Source organism: Salvelinus fontinalis, chromosome 37, assembly GCF_029448725.1.
Source record: "Salvelinus fontinalis isolate EN_2023a chromosome 37, ASM2944872v1, whole genome shotgun sequence".
NCBI classification, from domain to species: Eukaryota; Metazoa; Chordata; class Actinopteri; order Salmoniformes; family Salmonidae; genus Salvelinus; species Salvelinus fontinalis.
Genome location: NC_074701.1, coordinates 27,665,394 through 27,685,075, shown reverse-complemented (window position 1 = coordinate 27,685,075; position 19,682 = coordinate 27,665,394). Strand labels below are relative to the sequence as shown.

Genomic DNA, 19,682 nt, shown 5'->3' with positions numbered 1-19,682 from the left:
GAGTCCGAGGTGCTAAAGGAGCTCCTTAACTTCTCTAGGGTAGGGGGCAGCATTTGGAATTTTGGATGAAAAGCATGCCCAAATTAAACTGCCTGCTTCTCGGGCCCAGAAGATATGATATGCATATAACTGGGAGATTTGGATAGAGAACTCTAAAGTTTCCAAAACTGTTAAAATAGTGTCTGTGAGTATAACAGAACTGATTTGGCAGGCAAAAACCTGAGAGAAATCCATCCAGGAAGTTGGATTTTTTTGTTTGTAGTTTCTATTCAATGCCATGACAGTTTCCATTGACTTAGGACTCAAATTGCAGTTCCTATGCCTTCCACTAGATGTCACCAGTCTCTAGAAATTGTTTCAGGCTTGTATTCTGAAAAATTAGGAAGTAAGAGCAGTCTGAATGAGTGGACCCTAAAGTGTCACAGAGCTTTCTCATGCGCGCGACCGAGAGAGTGCCTATCTTGTTTACCTTTTATATTGACAAACATCATCAACATCATTTGACATGTTTCTATGAACTTTACGGATACAATTTGGATTTTTTTGTCTGGCTGTTTTGACTGCGTTTGAGCCTGTGGATTACTGAAGAAAACGCGCAAACAAAAGAGGTTTTTTGGATATAAAGAGAGACTTTATCGAACAAAAGGAACATTTATTGAGTAAATGAATGTCTGCTGAGTGCAACCATATGAAGATCATCAAAGGTAAGGGATTAATTTTATCTCTATTTCTGACTTGTGTAACTTCTACTTGGCTGGTTACTGTTTGTAATGATTTGTCTGCTGGGTTATGTTCTCAAATAATCGTAAGGTATGCTTTCGCCGTAAAGCATTTTTAAAATCTGACACCGTGGTTGGATTCACAAGAAGTTAATCTTTAAACCTATGTAAAATATGTTTTGTTTTATGAATTTGTTTTATGAAACCATTTCTTCTTTAAGGTTGCTGCCCCTATCATCGCAAAGCCTGTCTCTCCTTTTTGGGGAGGTTCCCATTGCTTGGAAGGCAGCAACAGAGTTCGTTCTTTACTTAAAGGAGGAGATCAAGCTGATCCTACTGTTATAGGCCTATTTCTATTTTGCCCTGTTTATCAAAAGTGTTGGAAAAACTTGTCAATAATCAACTGACTGGCTTTCTTGATGTCTATAGTATTCTCTCGGGTATGCAATCTGGTTTCCGCTCAGGTTATGGATGTGTCACTGCAACCTTAAAGGTATTTAATGATGTCACCCTTGCCCTTGATTCTAAGCAATATTGTGCTGCTATTTTTATTGACCTGGCCAAAGCTTTTGGCCTGGTTTGCTAACTACCTCTCAAAGAGTGCAGTGTATAAAATCTGCTGTCTCAGCCACTGCCTGTCACCAAGGGAGCACCCCAGGGCTCAATCCTAGGCCCCAAGCTCTTCTCAATTTACATCAACAACATAGCTCAGGCAGTAGGAAGCTCTCTCATCCATTTATATGCAGATGATACAGTCATACTCAGCTGGCCCCCCCCGGATTTTGTGTTAAATTCTCTACAACAAAGCTTTCTTAGTGTCCAACAAGCTTTCTCTACCCTTAACCTTATTCTGAACACCTCCAAATCAAAGGTCATGTGGTTTGGTAAGAAGAATGCCCCTCTTCCCACAGGTGTTATTACTACCTCTGAGGGTTTAGAACTTGAGGTAGTCGGCGCATACAAGTACTTGGGAGTATGGCTAGACGGTGCACTGTCCTTCTCTCAGCACATATTAAAGCTGCATGCGAAAGTTCAATCTAGACTTGGTTTCCTCTATCGTAATCGCTCCTCTTTCACCCCAGCTGCCAAACTAACCCTGATTCAGATGACCATCCTGCCCATGCTAGATTACAGAGACATCATTTAGAGATTGGGAGGTAAGGGTGCTCTCGAGCGGCTTGATGTTCTTTACCATTCGGTCATCAGATTTGCCACCAATGCTCCTTATAGGACACATCACTGCACTTTATACTCCTCTGTAAACTGGTCATCTCTGTATACCTGTCGCAAGACTCACTGGTTGATGCTTATTTATAAAACCCTCTTAGGCCTCATTCCCCCCTATCTGAGATATCTACTGCAGCCCTCATCCTCCACATACAATACCCGTTCAGCCAGTCACATTCTGTTAAAGGTCCCCAAAGCACACACATCCCTGGGTCACTCCTCTTTTCAGTTCACTGCAGCTAGCGACTGGAACGAGCTGCAACAAACACTCAAACTGGACAGTTTTATCTCCATCTCTTCATTCAAAGACTCAATCATGGACACTCTTATTAACAGTTGTGGCTGCTTTGTATGATGTATTGTTGTCTCTACCTTCTTGACCTTTGTGCTGTTGACTTTGCCCAATAATGGGGCGGCAGATAGCCTAGTGGTTAGAGCGTTGGACTAGTAACTGAAAGTTAGCAAGATAAAATCCCCGAGCTGACAAGGTAAAATAAAAATAAAATAAAAATCGGTCATTCTGCCCCTGATCAAGGCAGTTAACCCACTATTCCTATGCCTTCATTGAAAATAAGAATTTGTTCTTAACTGACATGCCTAGCTAAATAAAAGGTCAAAAAATAAAAATATGTTTGTACCATGTTTTTGTGCTGCCACCATGTTGTGTTGCTACCATGCTGTGTTGTCATGTGTTGCTGCCTTGTTATGTTGTTGTCTTAGGTCTCTCTTTATTTAGTGTTGTGTCTCTCTTGTTGTTTTTTGTCCTATATTTATAGTTATATTGTATTCATTTCTTTTTTTTTTATAATCCCAGGCCCCTGTCCCCGCAGGATGCCTCATTGTAAATAAGTACTTGTTCTAAACTGACTTGCCTAGTTAAATAAAGGTTAAATAAAATAAAACAATGTGGACTTGGTCTTTTACCAAATAGGGCTATCTCCTGTATATCACCCCTACCTTGTCACAACACAACTGACTGGCTCAAATGCATTAAGGAAAGAAATTCCACAAATTAACTTTTAACAAGGCACACCTGTTAATTGAAATGCATTTCAGGTGACTAGCTCATGAAGCTGGTTGAGAGAATGGCAAGAGTGTGCAAAGCTGTCATCAAGGCAAAGGGTTGCTACTTTGAAGAATCTCATTAAATACATATTTGTGTAACAATTTTTTGGGTTACTACATGATTCCATATGTGTTATTTCATAGTTCTGATGTCTTCACTATTATTCTACAATGTAGAAAATAGTACAAATAAAGAAAAACCCTTGAATGAGTAGGTCTGTCCAAACTTTTGACTGGTACTGTATACGGTGAATTTGTATTGAAAGTTCCACATAGAAACATAAACAATCTTTTTCATCCTTTCGTCAATTAACTTTAGATTTGATAAGACATTTTATTTGACCTTGTTCAATGTTGATAGTAAAATGGAATGTTTAAATCAATGTCATTTTTTCAACATCATGCTATCAACCTAAATAAAGAGGTATATTGAAATAAAATGTGAAGCCACAGTCCAACGACTTCTGCCTGAACAATAGGGTGTCCACCCACTCTGCCCAGAGTAAAAACGTGCTTTGTTGCTGAAATTTCACATCCTCATTATGTGGTGGGCCGTAGCAAGCTATCTGCTTTAATTATTGAGATGATTGATCTCTGTCGAGGGAGGTGCTGGTTTTCACATAGTGTAGACAGCTGGTGATGAGGGGTAATACACTTCAGTGAGAACGAGCCTACCATACAGATGCCTACCTTTATGTACCCTGCTTAGCTTTGGAAACAAGATTTGTTCATTTCAACAGAGCTACACGATATAGCCACACCTGTTGCTGACAGGTGTATAAAATCACGCACACAGCCATGCGATCTCCAAAGACAAACATTGGCCTTACTGAAGAGCTCAGTGACTTTCAACGTGGCATTGTCATAGGATGCCAACAAGTCAGTTCGTCAAATTTCTGCCATGCTAGAGCTGTCCTGGTCAACTGTAATTGCTGTTATTGTGAAGTGGAAACATCTAGGAACAACAATGGCTCAGCCGCAAAGTGGTAGGCCACACAAGCTCACAGAACGAGACCGGAGAGTGCTGAAGCGCATAACGCGTAAAAATAGTCTGTCCTCGGTTGCAACACTCACTACCGAGTTCCAAACTGCCTCTGGAAGCTACTTCTGCACAAGAACTGTTCGTCAGGAGCTTCATGAAATGGGTTTACATGGCCAAGCAGCCACAAACAATTCTAAGATCACCATACGCAATGCCAAGCGTCGGCTGGATTGGTGTAAAGATCGCTGCCATTGGACTCTAGCGCAGTAGAAACACATTCTCTGAAGTGATGACTCAAAACTTCACCATCTGGCAGTCCAACGGACAAATCTGGGTTTGGCGGATGCCAGGAGAACGCTACCTGCCCCAATGCATAGTGCCACGGGTAAAGTTTGGTGGAGGAGGAGAAATGGTCTGGGGCTGTTTTTCATGGTTCCGATTAGGCCCCTTAGTTCCAGTGAAGGGAAATCTTAACGCTACAGCATACAATGACATTCTAGATGATTCTGTGCTTCCAACTTTGTGGTAACAGTTCGTGGAAGGCCCTTTCCTGTTTCAGCATGACAATGCCCCCCATGCACAAAGCGAGGTCGATACAGAAATGGTTTGTCGAGATTGGTGTGGTAGAACTTGACTGGCCTGCACAAAGCCCTGATCAACTCCATCGAACACATTTGGGTTGAATTGGAACGCCGACTGCGAGTCAGGCTTAATCACCCAACGTTAGTGCCCGACCTCACTAATACTTGTGGCTGAATGGAAGCAAGTCCCCGCAGCAATGTTCCAACAATTAGTGGAAAGCTTTCCCAGAATAGTGGAGTCTGTTATAGCAGCAAAGGGGGGACCAACTAAATATTAATGCCCTTGATTTTGGAATGAGATGTTCGACGAGCAGGTCTCCACATACTTTTGACCATGTAGTGTAGCTAACGCAGAGTAGATTCTCCATAGGACGTAGAGAATTAGTACATTGTGGGTAATTTAAGATATCTGCAAATAAGTTAATAAATATGTGAAAAGGCTAAAACATAACCATGTTTGTAGTTATAAGTAACCAGATCGTGACTACAACTAAGTCTTTGACCACACTGTGTTGTTACTACCTTGAGTAAAAACTATGGATGCACGATATATCGTGGAAAATATCGGAATCCGCCGATGTCTAGTTTAATGTCCGATGTGCAAAACTGATGTCAAAGCTGATGTGCATACCTATATAATGAAGTTACATGACGTAATGACGCCATGTAAAATTTTGCGCTATACGTGCAACACAGCCTTCCTAAACTAGCCCACAATGTCTGCAATGGGATTGAGCAGTCAACAAGTCAAGCAGTCATTTGAAAGAGTAACAAAATTTCAGTGAGACAACTCTAACGTGAAATCCATTAAAACCAAGATAATGGAATTCATTGCCCTTTTTTAATGGCCAGCGCTGTAAGTGCACGAGACAACTTTAGCAGCATCATAGCATACATATCGATGAATCTTTATGACATGAAATACGAGTGATAGTGTAATCAATGTGTAATAACTACGTAAAAATGTATTAACGCGTTAAATTATTATGTGAGTCATATTCAGGTCCTGTTTGGTCAACAAACTTATTTGACACGTCAAATAGTGTTATTTGACACTCAAATAGCCTTACCTCCCTTATCCTACCTCTTTTGCACACACTGTATATAGACTTTTTCTATTGTATTATTGACTATGTTTGTTTATTCCATGTGTAACTCTGTGTTGTTGTTTGTATCTCACTGCTTTGCTTTATCTTGGCCACGTCACAGTTGTAAATGAGAACTTGTTCTCAACTAGCTTACCTAGTTAAATAAAGGTGAAAAAAATAAATGTTAATAGTATATTTTTTAGAATGTCAAAATACGTTTGTTGATCACCAAATATTGAGTTTCGCTGATCAACTATCTTCATTTACTTCCGGTATGTACTTCCAAAAAAGGTCAAAATAAAAATCACAAATTACTGCCACGATCAGGTCGGAAGAATACAACAGCTCAATCCTATCACACTGGATGTTTTTCGGTTGCTTGTACATTTTTATTTAGACATTTATTTTTGGAAGTACATACCGGAAGTAAATGCAGCTAGTTGATCAGCGAAACTCAATATTTGGTGATCAACAAACGTATTTTGACATTCTAATGCAGATCTGGTGAATTGTGCGTTTGAATCGGAACTTTCTGGGCGTTCGAGTGGTCTCTACGCACAGATATATACTGTTTCACCCAGTGGATAACTTAACCAGCTAGTTTATTTGCTTCAAGTATTAACTAAGCTATAATAAGACATGTTGGATGAATATCGCTCAAACATGTGAAGCACTGATGCATGCCAAACAACTGATCTGGAAAATCACTGCTCCCTTTCGCCAACAAAAACATTTCGCGCTTGAAGCTAGCTAGCTGCTAGCTACAGTAAAAGTTTTAGCTAGCTAATGCCACCTAGAATTGAATAGCTAACGTTTCCTATCTGGCTGTTATTCAGCTTGATAGCTAGCACACTCGGGCAGGGGTGCCAAGGATGATTCCAGCATGTGTAATCCTGGTCCTGAAAACCGTTTATAATAATTTTCTTTATCGTAAAACGTAGAAAAACAAATGGCCTTTCTTACCTGTACATTTGTTTTCCAAGAAGTCAGTGTATGGAATGACCCATTCAGGACTTCCCAAATATCCAGCGATGCTCTCCACAACCCACTCGCCGTCCTCAGCCATGTTGGCTAAAAACACACTGCAGTGCTCTTCAGGCGAGGAAGGCTGGTCTTGAAATTTAACAAAATGCACAACTGAAGTGTAAGTATGCATACATTTGTTGAGATCTAGCTAACAAGCTAGTCCATTTATTGATAGTATCCCTCTCCGTAGCTGCAGAAAATCTGAAAATGCTCACTCATGAATTTCGAAGTGGTCGAATGGGTTGACACCTAATCGGTCCCTATGGTAACCGATTACATCAGTGTTTAGCGTTCTACAAATTGAACAGCCCATCAGGTGTGTGTCAGTGTGGTAACCTAGTAAGTGTTTTATTCTTTGTGATCCTTTGAATGCACCATACTAACAATCCCTGATATTTCTCAGTAAACTACCTACATTACCTGAATAGTGATTTAGGCTACTGTAACGGGCTTCCTCCTTCTCATCCGAAGAGGAGTAGCAGGGATTTGACCAAAATGCAGCGGGTTGTGAATACATAATGATTTAATAGACAAAACGGAAAAACACGACAAACACTTGAATAATTACAAAACAAATAAACGAATGTAGACAGACCTGGACACGAACTTACATACAACGTGAAGAACGCATGAACCAGGAAAACAGACTACATAAAACGAACGAACTAACAAACAAAAACCGGAATAGTCCCGTGTGGCGTAACATACTGACACAGGAGACAATCACCCACAAACAAACAGTGAGAACAACCTACCTTAATATGACTCTCTATTAGAAGAAAACGCAAAACACCTGCCTCTAATCAAGAGCCATACCAGGCAACCCAAAACCAACATAGAAACGGAAAACAGACTGCCCACCCAAAACTCACGCCCTGACCATCACACACATACAAATCAACAGAAAACAGGTCAGGAACGTGACAGCTACAATGCCCGTCTATTGGCGCTGTTGTGTAGGGCGAAATTTCCGTGTGCTAGTTGAAGATACCCCTCTATGCCAGAATAGATCTTGAGATACGATTAATTAGTTCACAGGTTAAACCACCACAGTTTAAATCACACGTAATCTGAAATGGATAGTCACTAAAGCGCGTAGACCTACCTGAATTTGGATAGTTACCGGGGTTTGGACTGGATTTGACGTGTACAGTAGCCTCTGAATAAAACCACAATACATACATATCAGATTTTTTATTATTAAGAGTAAACATTAAATGTATCAATTCGATATAGGCATCAAGGTTATACAATAAATATACACTCATTTTGTATTTTGAAATATATATTGTTAAAATAAGGGTGTCTATTGTACTTTAGTCCTACAGTTCATAAAGGCAGGGCATGCAACAGTGGGCATGCCAAAATTAAGCAAAAAAAGTATGTTGTATTATGACTAAGAACATATTTGTAAGGCATAACTTACTCTGCTTATTTGTACATTTGGAAACAGATGGTGTAATGTACACTGAACAAAAATATAAATGCAACATATAAAGTGTTGGTCCCATGTTTCTTGAGCTGAAGTTTTCCATACGCACCAAAATATTATTTCTCAAATTTTGTGCATAAATTTGTTTGCATCCTTGTGAGTATTTCTCATTTGTCAAGATAATCCATCCACCTGACAGGTGTGGCATATCAAGAAGCTGAGTAAACATAATGATCATTATAGGTGCACCTTGTGCTGAGGACAATAAAAGGCCACTCTAAAATGTGCAGTTTTATCACACAACACTGCCACAAATGTGTCAAGTTGATGGAACGTGCAGTTGGGATGCTGACTTCAGGAATGTTCACCAGAGCTGTTGCCAGAGAATTGAATGTTAATTTCTCTACCATAAGCCGCCCTCATGTCATTTTATAGAGTTTGGCAGTACGTCCAATATGCCTCAAAACCGGAGACCACGTGTATGGCATCATGTTGGTGAGCGGTTTTCTGATGTCAACGTTGTGAACAGAGTGCCCCATGGTGGCGGTTATGGTATGAGCAGGCATAAGCTATGGACAACGAACACAATTGCATTTATCGATGGCAATTTGAATGCACAGAGATACCGTGACGAGATCCTGAGGCCCATTGTCGTGCCATTTATCTGCCGCCATTACCTCATATTTCAGCATGATAATGCACTGCCCCATGTCACAAGAATCTGTACACAATTCCTGGAAGCTGAAAATGTCCCAGTTCAACATCCATGGACTGAATACTCGCCAGACATGTCACCCATTGAGCATGTTTGGGATGCTCTGAATCGACGTGTACGACAGCGTGTTCCAGTTTCCGACAATATCCAGGAACTTCGCACAGCCATTAGAGGGGTGGGACAACTTTCCACATGCCACAATCAACACCCTGATCAACTCTATGCGAAGGAGATGTGACCACCATTTGGCTTATGCAGCACAACACACCAGATACTGACTGGTTTTCTGATGCTATCATCTTTTTTTAAGGTCTGTGACCAACAGATGATTATCTATATATGAACTGTAACTCAGTAAAATTACATGTTGCATTTTATATTTGTATTCAGTATATAATTAACTGGTGGGACATTGTCCTCCAGAGGGCAGTCATTGTACTGTAATAGTATCGAAATGAATGGTCATGTTCGAGAGCATCAAAACCGTAATGTATTATGGGTCAATTGTGACTGACTGATCAACAAATAATAAGCCGTTATTTACGATGCAAGGTGATTTGTAGAACAGTCAGTTGGCAGTCGCCTGCACTGTCGGCTGCAATGTCGAACCAGCCCAATCAATGTCTTCAACACAGGAGGTTGGTGGCACCTTAATTGGGGAGGACGGGCTCGTGGTAATGACTGGAGCGGAATTAGTAGAATGGTATCAAATACATCAAACACATGGTTTAATGCCATTCCATTTGCTCCGTTCTCGCCCTTATTAAAAGCACATTATGCAATGTGCTTTTAAATTAACTGTAAATCACCTTGACCACAGTGGTATCCTCCAAGCTATTATTACAATATTACAATCATACCTTTTAAATGAATTAATTTACCATTCAGTAGTAGTGTATGACATGTTTGCCTACAGTGGATTTTCAAATCTAATCTAACATTTTTCAAACTACACAGGAGACTATTCTAATAAAATGTAGGCTGTCTGTCTAATGTGCAAGTGATGATGAGGACCAAGACTATTCATTCATCTTTACTTTGTATTCAGACACCCTTTGTGCCTGTTTGCAGGTGAGAGAAATAGTCTTTCCTTAAACTAACTCTAGGTGGCAACAGTGAATCAGGGACAGTTTATACTGTAGGTTGTATCTGGGACACACCCCAAATTTGGTTTGCTTTGATCTGTTATGAATGGGTTCGATGTATAGCTTAGGAAATGTTAATCGCAGAATTGCTACATCAAGAGCAATACAGTGACTGAAGGTTTGCCAGCAATTGAAGAAGAAAACATGTTTCGTGTACAGTGACAAAGTGCATTCCTAAACAGATCATTGACAGTCACTATTGATGCACTCGTAAAACAATATATAAAGTAGCCTACTCTGGACTGTTGCACCAACAGCAGTTCGATGCCTTTGACTACCTCTTTATGGCATGAGGACATACAAGTAACTGCCAAAATAAAGGAAACACTTGCGTAAATGAGGGATGCAAAGTATATATATTGAAAGCAGGTGCTTCCACACAGTTGTGGTTCATGGTTTATTAAGCAATTAAAACATCCCATCATGCTTAAGGTCATGTATACAAATGCCCAGTTGCCCGTTAGTTTGGCTACCATGGCTAGAAGAGATATCTGTGCCTTTGAAAGAGGGGTCTCAAAGGAGCATAGGGGGTTTAAAGGGTGTGTGCGTGTGTGTGTGTGTGTGTCTCAGTCATCAGATCTCAACCCAATTGAACACTTATGGGAGATTCTGGAGCGGCGTCTGAGACAGCGTTTTCCACCACCATCAACAAAAAAACTAATTATGGAATTTCTCGTGGAAGAATGGTGTTGCATCCCTCCAATAGTTGCAGACATGTCGAATCGATACCAAGGCTCATTGACGCTGTTCTGGCGGCTCGTGGTGGCCCAACGCCCTATTAAGACACTCTGATGATGTTTCCTTTATTTTGGCAGTTACCTGTAGTTAAAGGGTAAGTTGTTGTACAGATATTTACTGTCAGATTAAGAACATTGTCTGCCATAGGAGCAGTGTACATCATAGATGTGTTAATGCTACATTTATGTACTGGTTAACGCTGACAAATGTATTAAAATTTTCAGGAAGTACGTGCATTGTTATTTTTTCAATTAACTATTAATATTTTTCTTGTATCAAAATATGATATAACAGAACCGCAGTTATAAAATAATGTGTGAAGAGAACCACCTGTAAACATGGAGAAAGTATTCTCCCATTATATTACTGTAAAAAGACGATGAAAAGACAGATGAAAATGAATTAATAGAAGTGTAATGCCAATCAAACACCACAGATAGGCCTATTACATACAGTATTTAGTCATTGGAGTGACATGTTCATAAAAAGGTGTTGATCAAGGTGTTCAACTACTACTCCTGTAGTTGATCATTTTTGATGTTCAGGCGCAAAGTTTATCATGCGGGTGGTGTAAAGAGTTGCTGTGGTTACTTTCTCTGCCGGTGTTAAGTCCAATGCATAAGGTCTTATTTCAAAACATGTCCTTGGGGGAACTGGAAATGGTGTTTAGCAGTCTTTAAAAAGTCATGCTATTGATCTTACTGACTGAAATCGGATCCAATAGTTTTTTACAATATCTGTTCTATAAGTCAACATCTGTTTTTAAAGAGAGCTACAGTTGTCCCACTGGTTCAACACCCTTTTCCAGTTGTACCTAATAAACCTAATTATTCATGAAGACCTTGGGAATCTATGACCAATATTCCATTAGGTAAAATCATTGTCTTGTAATTTTACCTAACAAATACCTTATGCCAGGGATGGGCAACTTTGATGGGGGTGGGGGCCACAACAAAGCTGAACTCATCATAGGGGGCCACAGTGGCTCACGGGTCTGTGTAACCCACATCCATACTCACACATGCAATCAGAGCCCGAGCCTTTTGGGGGCCATTAAGTGGAAGTTATACGTTTCAGAGTTAATTTCCTGCAATTCTATACATATTTGCCATGAGGCGGAGAAGATTTCTCAATTTTAGAACTCATTTCATGCAATTCTACAAATTTTGTCATGGGGTGGAGAGAAAGGTTTGCAGTTTTTAATATGATGTGACTAACATTAATGGAGGCCCCCCAAATCGGTAATTCAACCATGATTACTAAAAGTTTAGTTAGTCTTGCGGCCAGCTAACTTACAATCACAGTTGTTTTTGCTGACATGGGGCTAATTGGGTGACTGTCAGTGACTGACATAACGAAAGAAACTGCTGATGCACAACCACATTTCAAAAGGTCACCTTGTTTATTCTACTATTCTAACTCAACAGTAAGTTGAGACCCTAACAGATTTTTTGTTTTAAGGCTTTGAAAATTGATCCGTGGGCCTACAAAAGGGGGGCCGCCAGTTGCCCATCCCTGTCTTAGACCTTAAAGGGCAGCTCCTTCCAATGTTAGTATGCTATTGACCTCTGCAGTTGGTTTTTGTTTTAACCTATGCATAAGACCGGTGTATGATAGCATTTCCATTACAAACTAAGTACTGTCCAGGGACATGGTGGTTTCAACACTTTCCAGGAAGCAAGACGCTCACCTTTTGAGTACAGAAAGGTACATTTTAAAAATAATGAATAATATATAAATGATTTGATCATGTGAAAAACATAACAGCCCTAAAGCTCTATCACAAGTTAAATATCTAGTTCTACCCTATTGAGTGTTTCCAACAAAGAAAATATACAGAATAGAAGACTATGCAACTTTTACTTAAGAGGTTGGAGGTATGCTGCACTTTGTAAATTAATATTGAAGACACACCAGGTAAACACCTTTTGGAGTATAGATTTGTATAGGATATCTCCACACTACTGTCCATGCAGCTCCAACCTGCTTTGGCCAGGGAGGGTTTTAAAAGGGTTGTGATGAATGATGTCATTTTTGGCAAAATGGATTTAACAATGAACTATATTTACTGAGGTTCAGCAGTCAATAGAAAATCCATTTATTTGATCAGTTCCCTTCCCACGAATGTCTTCTGTAAGAAACAGTCAGGATGAAATATGCAGAAGGTTCAATAGATGAACAAATGCCCTCCAAGTCCTATATTATGTCTACAGTGTCCGATTTCAGCATTAAACTGTTATTTTTCTCTTAAAGCCTGCATAAATCAGTCTTGTAACGCACCACGTCTTCGGATTCACAGGGAGCCATTGGGACTCTCCTTACTCCCATTGCTCTCTGTTGGTTGAGCGATTTTGAGATGTGCCAGTTGGTTGAGCTGGTGCTTGTTGCAGACTGGGATCTTGTTAGCCTGCAGGCTCTTGGTGTGGCGTGAATACCAGTCCCGCTGGAACGTAGCCCTCACCTGTTCCACCAACGTTGAGTTCTTCTCCTTCACCCCCTCCGCCTGATTGATCACCATGCCTGCTCCAGCGTTGAACGTAAACTCATTCCCCACCCAGTCAAAGTTGCCTGTGGGACAACAGACACACGTCAAAATCGTTAATCAGAAATATAGATTCAAAGGTACTAGCCAAATAGTCAACCCACCTCACAAGCAAACTAATCAATCCACCAACCAGTAGCTAGACCAATATTATTATATAACATTTTTTAAATAAACCATTTAGTTACTACTCATCTGAAATGAATGCAAGTGAACTCACCTATGTACACAGCACTGTCTGTCACCATGAATCTGTTATGGTTGATTCCCTGTAGCGTGCCATCTCTCTGCTCCCTGGGGCTGAAGAACTTCTGCACAAAACACACAAGGACTGGCTTAGCAGTAGTGATTAATGAATAAATTGTACATGTACAGTAGGTTTGCAGGTACAATGGAGATGAATACATTTTACAGGATCTATAGTAGGTTTGCAGGTACAGTAGAGATGAATACATTTTACAGGATCTATAGTAGGTTTGCAGGTACAGTAGAGATGAATACATTTTACATGTACAGTAGAGATGAATACATTTTACATGACTTTCAGTAGGTTTGCAGGTACAGTAGAGATGAATACATTTTACATGACGTACAGTAGAGATGACTATATACAGTGTACTGCAAAAGTATTGGGATAGTGACATATTTTTTGTTTTGGCTCTGTACTACAGCACGTTTTGATTATTTTGTGGCCGATAGAAAGGAATGTTAAATAATGTAGTGTTTTTTTGGAGTCACTTTTATTGTAAATAAGAATAGAAGATGTTTTTGAACACTTCTACATTAATGTGGATGCTACCATGATTACAGATAGTCCTGAATAATGATGAGTGAGAAAGTTAGACGCACAAATATCATACCCCCCAAACATTTTTATCGTAATGGTGAGAGGTTAGCATGTCATGGTGGTATGATATTTGTGTGACTAACTTTCTCACTTATAATTATTCATGATCAATTCAGGACTATCGGTATTCATGGTAGCATCCATATTAATGTAGACATTTTTAGAATCCCGTCTGGATTACTGCAACTCGCTGTTGGCTGGGCTCCCTGCCTGTGCCATTAAACCCCTACAACTCATCCAGAACGCCGCAGCCCGTCTGGTGTTCAACCTTCCCAAGTTCTCTCACGTCACCCCGCTCCTCCGCTCTCTCCACTGGCTTCCAGTTGAAGCTCGCATCCGCTACCAGACCATGGTGCTCGCCTACGGAGCTGTGAGGGGAACGGCACCTCAGTACCTTCAGGCTCTGATCAGGCCCTACACCCAAACAAGGGCACTGCGTTCATCCACCTCTGGCCTGCTCGCCTCCCTACCACTGAGGAAGTACAGTTCCCGCTCAGCCCAATCAAAACTGTTCGCTGCTCTGGCACCCCAATGGTGGAACAAACTCCCTCACGACGCCAGGACAGCGGAGTCAATCACCACCTTCCGGAGACACCTGAAACCCCACCTCTTTAAGGAATACCTAGGATAGGATAAAGCAATCCTTCTGACACCCCCCCCCCCCCTTAGAAAGATTTAGATGCACTATTGTAAAGTGGCTGTTCCACTGGAGGTCATAAGGTGAATGCACCAATTTGTAAGTCGCTCTGGATAAGAGCGTCTGCTAAATGACTTAAATGTAATGTAATGTAGAACAGGGGCGCAACTTTCACTGGGGACATGTCCCCCCCACATTCTGAAATTGTATTTTTGTGCCACCTAGTTTTATCATTGAAATGTGATACAAAGAAAAGGAAAGGGGATACTTAGTTAGTTGTACAACTGAATGCCTTCAACTGAAATGTGTCTTCCGCATTTAACCCAACCCCTCTGAATCTAATCAGGCAACAGTGTGCTTTAGGACCATGCGGACGCCTCTGAGCAGTCGGGTAGGCTGTTTGGAGTGTTTATCCGACCGACAGGATAAAAAAATACAGTACCAGTCAAAAGTTTGGACACACCTACTCATTCAAGGGTTTTTATTTTCTTTTGACTAATTTCTACATTGTAGAATAATAGTGAAGACAAACACTATGAAATAACACATATGGAATCATGTAGTAACCAAAAAAGTGTTAAACAAATCAAAATATATCTTAGATTCTTCAAACCCTTTGACCTTGATGACAGCTTTAAACACTCTTGGCATTCTCTCAACCAGCTTCACCTGGAATGCTTTTCCAACAGTCTTGAAGGACTTCCCACATATGCTGAGCACTTGTTGGCTGCTTTTCCTTCCCTCTGCAGTCCAACTCATCCCAAACCATCTCAATTGGGTTGAGGTCAGGTGATTGTGGAGGCCAGGTCATCTGATGCAGCACCCCATCACTCTCCTTCTTGGTCAAATAGCCCTTACACAGCCTGGAGGTGTGTTGGGTTATTGTCCTTTTTAAAGCCAAATGATAGTCCCACTAAGTGGAATCATGATGGGATGGCGTATCGGTGCAGAATACTGGCTGTTAGCCATGCTGGTTAAGTGTGCCTTGAATTCTAAATAAATCAGTGTCACTAGCAAAGCACCCCCACACCACCACCTCCATGCTTCACGGTGGGAACCACACATGCAGAGATCATCCATTCACCTACTCTGCGTCTTACAAAGACACGACGGTTGGAGTCATCAGACCAAAGGACAGATTCCCACCGGTCTAATGTCCATTGCTCATGTTTCTTGACCCAAGCAAGTCTGTTCTTCTTATTGGTGTCCTTTACGAGTGGTTTCTTTGCAGCAATGATGGTCTGATTCACACAGTCTCCTCTGAACAGTTGATGTTGAGTTGTGTCTGTTACTTGAACTCTGAAGCATTTATTTAGGCTGCAATTTCTGAGGCTGGTAACTCTAATGAACTTATCCTCTGCAGCAGAGGTAAATCTGGGTCTTCCTTTCTTGTGGCGGTCCTCATGAGAGCCAGTTTCATCATAGTGCTTGATGGTTTTTGCGACTGCACTTGAAGAAACTTTCAAAGTTCTTGACATTTTCCGCCCTGACTGACATTCATGTCTTAAAGTAATGATGGACTGTCATTTCTCTTTGCTCATTTGAGCTGTTCTTACCATAATATCAAATCACATTTTATTTCTCACATGCTCCGAATACAACAGGTGTATTAGACCTTACAGTGAAATGCTTCCTTAAATGCATTGTTAGTTAAGAGCTTGTAAGAGAAGAAGAAAAAGAAAAAATAACTAAAAGTAACAAATAATTAAAGAGTAGCAATAAAATAACAATATGGACTTGGTCTTTTACCAAATAGGGCTATCTTCTGTATACCACCCCTACCTTCCACAAATTAACTTTTAACAAGGCACACCTGTTAATTGAAATGCCTTCCAGGGTACTATCTCATGAAGCTGGTTGAGAGAATGCCAAGAGTGTGCAAATCTGTCATCAAGGCAAAGGGTGGCTACTTTAAAGAATCTCAAATATAAAATATATTTTCATTTGTTTAACACTTTTTTTGTCCCTCCCACTTCTAAAACCAAAGATGCTCCACTTGTTTAGAAACATATTATATTCTTATTTACAATTAAATTGACTCCAAAATGATACAATAGATTACTTACCATTAATTTCTATTGGGCACAAAATAATCTTTAACACAACCAAAATAAACAGCAAATGCCTCCAACAAGTTTGTAGAGTCACAAGCTTTATGTAATCATTGCAAGTTAGGAATATGGTACCAAATACTAAACTTTTGACTACTTTAATACACATAAGTGAATTTGGGGGGACTATGTACAAAAAGTGGTGTAATTTCCAAACGGTTCACCTGATATGGATGTAAATGCCCTCAGATTAAAGCTGACAGTCTGCACTTTAACCTCATAGTCATTGTATCATTCAAATCCAAAGTGGTGGAGTACAGAGCCAAAAAAAAATAAATGTATAATTGTCCCAATACTTTTGTAGCTCACTGTAGGTATAATGAGCCTGGTAAAGTAGCTATGATGATTCTACATAACATCAGTTTGTATCCAGGTAATGAGGATGTAGGCATGTGGTGTCCACACTCACAGCCTCCATCGAACAGTTGGCCAGCTCCATGCACAGGGTCTTCAGGGACCACACAAAGTTAAAGGTCAGGGGATGCGTCTGCTCCCAGCAGCTTACTAACAGACGCACTTCGATGTTCCTCAGGATCAAGGCCTCCCGAAGCATCCCGTCTATACGTGACCAGTATCTGCCAAGGTAGCAAAGAGTTACACACTAATCTGTTTGGTAATTACATGTAATTATACACAGTTACATCCTATCGGTTTCATTCTATCAGTTGTCATTGTATTGTATAAATGGGCGAACAATACAACACTAACAATAAGGTGATCAGGTGCTGTCAGTGTCAACAATAAGGTGATCAGGTGCTGTCAGTGTCAACAATAAGGTGATCAGGTGCTGTCAGTGTCAACAATAAGGTGATCAGGTGCTGTCAGTGTCAACAATAAGGTGATCAGGTGCTGTCAGTGTCAACAATAAGGTGATCAGGTGCTGTCAGTGTCAACAATAAGGTGATCAGGTGCTGTCAGTGTCAACAATAAGGTGATCAGGTGCTTTCAGTGTCAACAATAAGGTGATCAGATGCTGTCAGTATCAACAATAAGGTGATCAGGTGTTGTCAGTGTCAACAAATTGCTCACCTGTGAGCATTCCTGTTAGTGAGAGGCAGGTAGTCTGTAATGGATATGAAGATGAACCTCTTGGCCTTTTGGATCACGTAGGATATGGCATCAAGGTCTCTGGTCCTGTCTTTAGGGCAGAAGACATCTGGAGAGCTCTGCCACAAGATAAGACTGTTAAATCAGTGGAGAATAGAGAACGGAGGCCCTCATGTCAATGCCAAGGCTTTACAGATGCAATGAATCATTGTCATTGTTGTCGTCCTCATTATTGTTATCAAATCGTCGTCATCATCATCATCATCAGCACCACCACTACCTCTTGGAACATATCTTTGTCCATTAGTATTCCAACAGCATCGTTACCTTCTCTCTACTTGTCTCTAACTGATCCTGTCTCTGTTCTTTATTTCTTGATATATAATAATATTATTCATTTAATTGGTAAAGCTCTTTTCTCACACCCAAGGTGCAATAAAATAAAAACACTAAACAAAAAAACAAAAAAACACAGACCATAGAACACAGACAACAATCGAAGCTATATACAGGTCTGGGGACATGAGAACAGAATTAACAGAGGTCCTTGAAAGCTTTTCTGAACAGCACGGTCTTGAACTGTGCCTTAAAGGAGGCCAGAGACTCTGCAGCCCTAATAGTGTCTGGAAGTGTGTTCCTCAGCCACGGAGCCACGCAGCCTAAAGCCCCGTCACCCATAGGATGTGTGTGATGAGAAAAATGACAGATCACAGTTCCATGCTATCAATACTTCTGATGATTAAAGTTCCCTCTGTTTTTCAGAAATGTTCATCGACTGGCCTAATTTACAACCAGCCAAACGTATGTTTTCTGTTGGAAGCAATGCAATTTTTCATCCCGTCAGCATACTTAAAACACCAGCTGATTAGTCACATCGAGCTGTATAAGAAATAGCTTTTTTCACCCAACTGTCACCTCTCGTCAAAGTTCTTACTGTGGAAGGACATTGCAAATGTTTACATAATTTATATATCAGGACTAATGAAAAGGCTTTAACCAAGAAAAGTCTTCAAATAGTATGCATAAATATTGGCAATTTATTATTGCTAGCAAGAAAAAAACAAATAATTCATAATCTCTGTAAAGTATTCATTAATCCAGTATAAAAATTTGCCTGTTTCAGAATGATACAAATGACTACTGATACAGAATGCTAAAAAATAATTTCACAGTCCTTGTTAAAAGGTCACATCGTCCAGACAAACTCCTGTCCTTATGCATGAAGCCATGTGAGAGAACGATTAGTTGTCACTCACAGAGACAAAGACTTCAGCCTTGGTGTTGTTGAAGAGAAGCGGAAGGTTCTCATCTTTGTTCCACAGGGCGCTCAGCCTTTTGGACCACATGGACGGTATAAAGTCCTTATACTGCAGCTGCCAGTAGAGGTTGAATACCCTGTGCAGGTCCAGTGCCAGGCAACTACAGTTGTAGACGATGATGCCCAGTTCTTTCATCTGAGAGACAACAAAGCAACAGCACAGATGTTGTACGGTGTTAGCATGTGCCCCCAGGGACTCCACCCATACCAAATCCTTACTCCACACATCTCTTCTCATCCTTCCTCCCCCCTCCTCCCATTCCCCCTTTTCCATTCCCTCTCCTCTCATCTCCTACTCCCCACACTTCAATTTCCCCTTCTCCCTCCTGTCCTCTTTTTTGTTTCCTCTCCACAGCCCAGTGCTCCTTTCCCTTCCAGCCCTGAATCCTCCCCATCGTTTTCTGCCCTCCTCTGGCCCTGGACGAGTCAGGCACTTCCAATCACCAAGCCTCTCCCATCCCT

The 19,682-nt window shown here is 40.7% G+C and overlaps 2 protein-coding genes across 8 annotated transcripts in view; both read right to left on the bottom strand.

Annotated features, from left to right (window-relative positions):
• The window catches only part of LOC129836452 (cilia- and flagella-associated protein 36-like), a 31,046-nt gene extending 23,159 nt beyond the window's left edge, over positions 1-7,887 (bottom strand). For 4 of the 6 annotated variants that reach the window (XR_008756662.1, XR_008756661.1, XM_055902634.1 and 1 more), the window contains exons 1-2: positions 7,794-7,887; positions 6,626-6,775 (exon numbers count right to left, since the gene is read on the bottom strand). Coding sequence is in view for 4 of the 6 variants with exons in the window: in XM_055902634.1 (XP_055758609.1) it covers positions 6,626-6,775; positions 7,794-7,872 (229 nt within the window). In the remaining 2 variants the exon portion in view is untranslated. Of the gene's footprint in view, positions 1-6,625; positions 6,776-7,108; positions 7,395-7,443; positions 7,590-7,793 lie in introns of those variants that run through there. The other 2 variants (XM_055902636.1, XM_055902635.1) reach the window with 2 other exon arrangements.
• Positions 7,868-19,682, bottom strand: part of LOC129836451 (inactive phospholipase D5-like) — a 73,984-nt gene continuing 62,169 nt past the window's right edge. For both annotated transcript variants that reach the window (XM_055902630.1, XM_055902631.1), the window contains exons 6-10: positions 19,159-19,356; positions 17,885-18,021; positions 17,265-17,430; positions 13,481-13,571; positions 7,868-13,286 (exon numbers count right to left, since the gene is read on the bottom strand). In XM_055902630.1, the coding sequence (XP_055758605.1) occupies positions 13,012-13,286; positions 13,481-13,571; positions 17,265-17,430; positions 17,885-18,021; positions 19,159-19,356 (867 nt within the window). In that variant the 3' untranslated portion in view covers positions 7,868-13,011. The remainder of the gene's footprint in view (positions 13,287-13,480; positions 13,572-17,264; positions 17,431-17,884; positions 18,022-19,158; positions 19,357-19,682) is intronic.